This window comes from Anastrepha obliqua, chromosome 6 (assembly GCF_027943255.1).
Source record: "Anastrepha obliqua isolate idAnaObli1 chromosome 6, idAnaObli1_1.0, whole genome shotgun sequence".
NCBI classification, from domain to species: domain Eukaryota; kingdom Metazoa; phylum Arthropoda; class Insecta; order Diptera; family Tephritidae; genus Anastrepha; species Anastrepha obliqua.
In genome coordinates, this window is record NC_072897.1 from 42,682,706 (window position 1) to 42,689,973 (window position 7,268).

Genomic DNA, 7,268 nt, shown 5'->3' on the forward strand with positions numbered 1-7,268 from the left:
ATATATTTTGTTGGTTTTTCATTGTATATTTTTTTGAAAGGATTGTTGTTTTACAAAGGAGACGATGCAAATTCAACTTTCAAGTTTTTTTAATTCTTCAAATTTTCATGAAATTTTTTGTTTCGCTTGCAGGCTGAAACTAAAATTATGTCTGCAGAATTTAATACTGGTTTTGTATCAGCACACGAGATTTTATATTGGTATTTCGACAAACAACATTTTACCTTACGCTAAGATAATTCGAAATAGATAATAGCGTGTAGTTTTGATGCCTTATCACTTTATTGTTTGATCTCAATTGTGCTAACCAGAGAGCTTACGAGTACAGTCATGGTATTGGAAGATAGATCACTCTATCTGGTCCTGAAAGGTTACTGCGCGCTTGTTAACACTATAAGGTATTGCCTTAATTCATTTTCGCTATTTCGACCTCTATGCCTGAAGGTTTGTAGGGATCGCAAAGGCTTCCCACTATTCCTTAGTTCGTGTCTCCATCCTGCTCCTCACCTATTGGCCATGCAGCCTTATTCAATTGTGGAGTGCTAAACTCACGAAAACGATTTTTTTGGGCATTTTCTGGATGGGGCTCCTGCGCTGTCCTTAGCAATCTCCACCTCGCAGGTATATTAAAATTCCAAACAATTTTCAATAAGTACTCTATTTTGAGGAATTAAGAGGGTGCAATGTATTTTCGCAACCTTATTTATAGTATCAAATCTGCAAAGCAGACACTGTTAACTTAACGAATAATATAGATAGAAAAACAAATATGATTACAATATTATATGTATGTACATTGTACATGCTAATTTTTGGTACGGTTACAGAGATCGGATGTTTCTACTGTTATTTTATAAGGAATGCCTGTAGGTATAACAAAGAAAGAATGTCTGTAGGAATAATAAAAAGTATTTTCTATAACTTAAACTAAATGGGGGTTTATGCAGATTCCTGCTGCATACATACTCCCCCCGTTGGAAGGTGTATGCTTTCAACCAAATCTGTTTCAACCGGAAGTGCTGCAATCTTAGTTATAGCTTGTTTTACTGGCCCATTTGCTGTTTTAATGATTGCTGCTCTAACATATCCGTCAGCGCCACTGAAGGTGTGTTCAACCCGACATTTTAAAGGCGGTTGATTGTCATCCTTTAAAAGCACCATAGCACCTTGTTGTATGTTTGGCATACAGTTTCGCCACTTACACCTCTCTTGCAGTAATGATAGATACGCAGTGCTCCACCTTTGCCAAAAGATTTGCTGCATCTGACAAATTCGCTGCCACCGGCTTAGACGGTTCATATTTAGATGCGTAACAATTGGTTCTTCTATGGCTGTAAATGACCCACCAATGAGAAAGTGCGCTGGTGTAAGCACGTCAAGATCGTCTGGATTTTCTGTAATTGGACAAAGGAGACGAGAATTTAAAATAGCAGAAATATCACAAATGAGAGTGCGAAGCTCATCGAAGGTTAAAATAGGGACGCCAACGGTGCGATAGAAATGAAGTTTTGCGGACTTGACCGCAGCTTCCCATAAGCCGCCAAAATGGGGCGAGCGGGGAGGAATAAATTTCCAATATATTTAATTTTCAATGCAGGCTTCAGCTACTGCTCTATTGTGATTTTGATCGGCGAATAGTCTTCGCAGCTCTTCTAGCTAATTTTTTGCCCCAAAAAAATTTGTAGCGTTATCAGACCAAATAGTGCGTGGTTTGCCTCTGATGCTGATAAATCGTTTGAGTGCAGCAATGAACGATGACGTCGATAAATCTTGGACAAGTTCAAGATGACATGCTTTCGTTGAAAAACAAACAAAGATACATACGTAGCATTTCACGGGTGGCCGGTTGCGCACCTCACATTTGTACTGTAGTGGTCCACAATAGTCAACATCTGTTGTATTAAAAGGTCTAGATGGTCGCACACGGTCTGTTAGAAGTTGACCCATAATTTGCTGCAGTACCCTGGGCTTAAGGCGGAAGCACCTCAAGCATTTATTAATGATTTTTGAAACTGTTTTGCGCCCACCAATAGGCCAAAACTGCTGACGGATTGATGCTAATAAGCTCTGCGGTCCTGCATGCAATAGTTTACGATGATAGAATTCAATGAGTGCGGAAGTGACTGGATGGTGCTAAGGTAGCAAAAGTGGGTGTTTTGCCTCGAATTCTAAAATCGAATTATAGAGGCGCCCTCCAACGCGTAATGAACCAAAGTCGTCGATAAATGGATTGAGTGACAGTAAATGGTTGCAGGAAGGCAACTGTTTGTTTTCTTTCAGTACTATGTATTCTGATGCGAAGTGCACTTGCTGGATATGCCTGATTAGTAGCAGTGTACCACCTTTAATGTCGTCGACTGTGAGAAATCCAGCTGATGGTAAAGTTCGTTTTGATTTAATGTGGCAAAATTTGTAAACGTACGCAAACACGCGCTGTAACTTGCTGAATGAATTTTGGAACTTACAACCGTAAGTTGCATCGATTTGAGTTGCAGCAATTAAAACATGGCGCCGCCTTTCTGGAAGATTAGATAAGAAATCCATATTGCTTGGACAATCCGCTGAATCAAATTGGAGGAATGAAGGTCCATTAGCCCAAAGGGTGTTATTTAGAAGCTCTTTTGGAGTGCAGCCGCGCGATAGAATATCCGCAGGAATCAGTTCGGTTGGAATGTGATGCCAGGTCATACCTGATGTAAGCGATTGTATTTTAGCCACGCGATTTGATACGAATATGTTAAAATTACTGGGAGCAGATCGTAGCCACGACAATACAACCATTGAATCCGACCAACAATGGCACTCATATGATAGTTGGCTATTTTCCAAAATATTTGAAACCAATTCCGCTAACAACAACGCAGCAGACAACTCGAGTTTCGGAACCGTGATCGACTTCAAAGGTGCAACTCTGGACATGGAACATAGAAGATGTATTTTGTTGACGCCGTGCTTTTCAACGCGTGTGTAAACACAAGCACCATAAGCGGATAAACTGTCATCACAAATGGCATGAATTTGAACGCGGGCTTGCAGTGCAAGCACGTATCGTGGAAAATTAACGAATGAAAGTTGACCACACAAGTTCAACCAAATGGACTGTAGCGATTGCGGCAGGCTTTCGTCCCAAACCAGTTTTTCCTTCCATAAGGCTTGCATGAAGATCTTCAGCTTTGTGATAACTGGCCATATTAAGCCAAGTGGATCGTAGAACCGCGCTATGACTGAAAGAATAGATCGCTTTATAATTTTCTGCGAATTAAAGATTGGTGTGAAACTGAATAGAAAGTTGTCTGAGATACGTTCCCACACAAGGCCTTTGTGCCTTTGTCACATCTGTACCATCATGAAACTTTATGAATTTTTCGAAATTACTTTCGTCTTCATCTTTCAAAACATCAACTTCATTAGAACACCATTTTCGAATTGGAAAATCTCCTCGTAGGAGTAGCTGTCTGATATCTTGCTTCATTTGTATGACCTCCTCGATTGAATCGCCACCAGATATCAAATCATCCACATAAAAATCTCTTCGAATGATTTTAGCGCCGACTGGAAATGATTCCTCCTCATCAAATGTAAGCTGATGCATAGCTCGAATAGCTAGGAAAGCAGCAGGCCTCGTTCCATATGTGACCGTGTTTAACTTGTATGTCTTGATTTGCTCAGATGGGTCATCGCGCCAAAGAATGCACTGCAACTGGTCAGGGCTACTCATTTTAATGCAGCGATACATTTTACATATGTCACCAAGTAGTGCAACTTTAAAAAGTCTGAAGCGAAGCAAGATGTTAAAAAGTTTTGGCTGAATGATTGGCCCTGGTAGCAACAAATCGTTTAGCGAATACCCTGAACTAGTTTTAGCAGACCCATCAAAAACCACGCGCAGTTTTGTAGTGGTACTGTCTTGCTTTTTAACGCAGTGATGCGGTAAGTAGTAAACTGGTTTGTCTGCTTGAAATGATGCCAGCGACATATGACCAAGATCCTTACACTCCTGCATAAATGCCGAATACAAAAGTTTTGTGGATTCATCCTTTTGGAGTTTTCTTTCTAGCGCCCTGAATCTACGTAAAGCAAGATAATACGATTCACCAAGAGCATCAAGATCGGATTTAGGTGGCAGTCTAACTGAGTAGTCCCCTGAAGGCAAACGAAGAAAATTTTGTATGAAATGCTGCTCACAAAAAGCGTCCTCTTCCGATAATGCTGGAGTAGAATCGAAACCATTTTCGATCTCCCAAAAGCGTTTAACAATGTTTGAAAGTGTATCAATACTATCATGTGGCGGTGTTAAATTTCTGAATGCCGAAAGAGTTATTAATTTATTATTGATATGTGATACGCCTCCAGAAACCACCCAGCCCAACTTAGTTTTTTGCAGTGTTGGTAGGTGATCTGCAATTCTAAATTGTCCAACGCAAATTAAGTCATAGAACAATTCCGCACCGATCAAAACATCAATACGGTTTGCTTTAAAGAATGATGGGTCAGCTAAGTTAATGTTGTTTGGTATGTTCCAGCCCTCAATGCTGATATCAAAATTCGGCTGATAGTCTGTTATGCTTTGTGTTATTAAAGTTGTGAACGATGTTGAAAACCGACCATTTTGAGCTTGGGCAAATATGTCGACGCATCTGTCTGCATTGAGACTCGATTCTCCAATGCCAGATACTAAAACTGGTGAATGATGAGACCGAAGTTGAAGTTGATTTACTTTAATTGAGACGCAGAGTCTAAAATAGCGCGACAAAGAATTAATGTACCAGCACGATTTTTTACTAAAATGATGGCCGTTGCTAACAGCACACAATTGTTAGACATATTTTTCGAGGCTAAAGGTTTGGGACTTGCCACTAATGATGTTAATAGGGCTGATTGTGATGTTGTAACCTGGCTATTTGTTATAGGGGATGCCACAATTGGTTTTGGTACAGTATCTTGCTTGCCATTTAAATTCAGTAAAGTGTTATGTTTTGCCTGACAATACCTGCAATTGCCAGATTTGCATGTGTGGCCCTTGCGTAGGCAATTTAAGCACAAATGAAATTTTTTTGCTTCCTTATAACGCAAATTTGGAGAAAGATTCAAAAACGAAGTGCAACCAGTAATAAAGTGCTCTTTGGAATCACCAAAAATACAGAGTGGAGTGGGCTTGTCACCACCTACAGTAACGAGTACGCTTGCTTTTGATTTTGCTGGAGATACAATATTTTTCACCTGTTTGCTAGGTGCCTGTATGACCATAGCGTTTTCCAAATTCTCCATCATGCGGCATCTTCTTTCCAAAAACGTTGACATATCAATCCATGTAGGCAATTTGTGTGCAGATAAATTCTCTTCCCATTTTTCGTGCGTTTGTCGATCCAGTTTACTTGTGATGAGGTGAATGAGTAAGCCATTATATATCTCTTCAGTAGTTGCTAAAGTTTGCAGCGCTCGAAGATGTGCATTTACTTGATCGCTTAATTTTCGTAGCCCATCTGATGCGCCCATTTCCATACCTTGTAGCCCGAAAATTGCCTTTATGTGTGCCTGGAAATGAAGTAATTTATTATCAAAACGTACTTTTAATAAATCTAAGGCTTTGTCATAATTACCTTCACTGGGCTCGATTGAGCGCACAGTGTCTAAAGCTGCATCACTAAGACTGGTGATCAAGTACTGCATTTTTTCTAATTTGGACATCTCCACGTCTTTGTCTATTGCTGAAGTAAACGTGCTGAAAAACGATGGCCAGTCGAGATAGGAGCCACTAAAAACTGGAATTTTAAGCTCAGGTAGCCGGGATCGTCGTTGTAACTGCTGCGGCGTAATGTCGTCCCAAGAGAATTGTCGTAGTGTTGAAGAGTGCGCGCCAGATGACTTATGTTTTGTATTCAGCCAACGATTAATTTTTGCCTCTACCTCAATATACACTTTGGAGAAATTTTCGTCAGCAACAGACTCGAATTCCTTGCGGTCCAATCGCCTAAGTCCTGATCGTGCATTTTCGAAGTTTGCCTGCAAACGCTCAGCATGTTTAAGTCGCGCAAAAAGTTCGGCCTCATCTAAGTTTTTTAGCTGCTCATTCGTAAGGAAGCTATTGAGATTATCTAGCTGGCGTTGAAACGCGTTGCCTTCCTTTTTATAGAAAGCGATTTCACCTGCCACACCAGGATTCTCATCAGACGATTTACACTCTTTCGGCATTTTATAAATATATTTTCTTTTGTTGAGTTCTATTTACTTTTCACTGCACTAATTGTCTTTATGTTTGTACTAATCGTTAACAGTTAATAGAAAAAACACCAAATGTCTTTATTTTAAGCGAAAAACAACCTGTTTGCCTTCGATAGCTGTACTTGTGTAAATGGGTATACAAACACTCACGGCCGCGACGAAAATGTACATATGTTTTAAACTGTGTGCGTACAAATATGCGTACCGAAATTACTTCTACTTGGGATACGAAAATTCTAATACGATGCGGTTAATCGAATAATTATATATTACATGTATATTATGATTTATTCGGGGTCACCAAATGTTTTGAGGAATTAAGTATTTTCTTAATCCTGTTAATTATTTTTTCCGAGTGAAAAATAATGTGTGGATTTGTTCACGCACCAAGTAGAAGAGGGTGCAATGTATTTTCGCAACCTTATTTATAGTATCAAATCTGCAAAGCAGACACTGTTAACTTAACGAAAAATACAGATAGAAAAACAAATATGATTACAATATTATATGTATGCACATGCTAATTTTTGGTACGGTTACAGAGATCGGATGTTTCTACTGTTATTTTATAAGGAATGCCTGTAGGTATAACAAAGAAAGAATGTCTGTAGGAATAATAAAAAGTATTTTCTATAACTTAAACTAAATGGGGGCTTATGCAGATTCCTGCTGCATACATACTCATTGTATTGACACCCGGATATTGCTTCATCAGGTTGTTATTTAGCGGAAAGGCTCAATTCCCAACATAATACTGTGGAAATGGCTGTGCTGCTGATGGAAGAGGGTTAGCAGGTAGTACTTGCAATCTATTACCCAATAGATCATTCTCCAAATCTCGTGAAGTGAAAAATACCTCCGTCACTCTGGCTTCCATAAGCGCCTACGCTAACTCCCGTAAAGGTGTATTTAGCATCACATGCTGCTAACGACGCTATGCCAAAAACTTCTTATAATAGAAGAACATGGATCATGATTTTGGAGGACATTTGATGGCAATGTCCACAGCCCCAACACAATTGACCACATTCTACAATTGGGCAAAA

The 7,268-nt window shown here is 39.5% G+C and overlaps 1 protein-coding gene across 1 annotated transcript; it reads right to left on the bottom strand.

Annotated features, from left to right (window-relative positions):
• Nucleotides 1-1,043: 1,043 nt before the first annotated feature.
• LOC129250422 (uncharacterized) lies at nucleotides 1,044-6,192 on the bottom strand. The gene is made up of 5 exons (XM_054890041.1): nucleotides 4,767-6,192; nucleotides 3,849-4,680; nucleotides 3,376-3,773; nucleotides 1,203-1,394; nucleotides 1,044-1,099 (listed from the first exon to the last, which is right to left on the bottom strand). The coding sequence occupies exons 1-5, from the start codon at nucleotides 6,190-6,192 to the stop codon at nucleotides 1,044-1,046; spliced, it is 2,904 nt and encodes a 967-aa protein (XP_054746016.1).
• Between the last annotated feature and the right edge of the window lie 1,076 nt (nucleotides 6,193-7,268).

What these genes read in the sequence shown, in the direction of transcription:
- LOC129250422 (XM_054890041.1), bottom strand. Translation starts at nt 6,192, where the DNA reads ATGCCGAAAGAGTGTAAATCGTCTGATGAGAATCCTGGTGTGGCAGGT. An exon ending in TTTAGTAAAAAATCGTGCTG is followed by an intron (nt 4,681 to 4,766) that starts GTACATTAATTC and finishes ATCATTCACCAG; the next exon opens with TTTTAGTATCTGGCATTGGA. An exon ending in TTTGAAAGATGAAGACGAAA is followed by an intron (nt 1,395 to 3,375) that starts GTAATTTCGAAA and finishes GTCCAATTACAG; the next exon opens with AAAATCCAGACGATCTTGAC.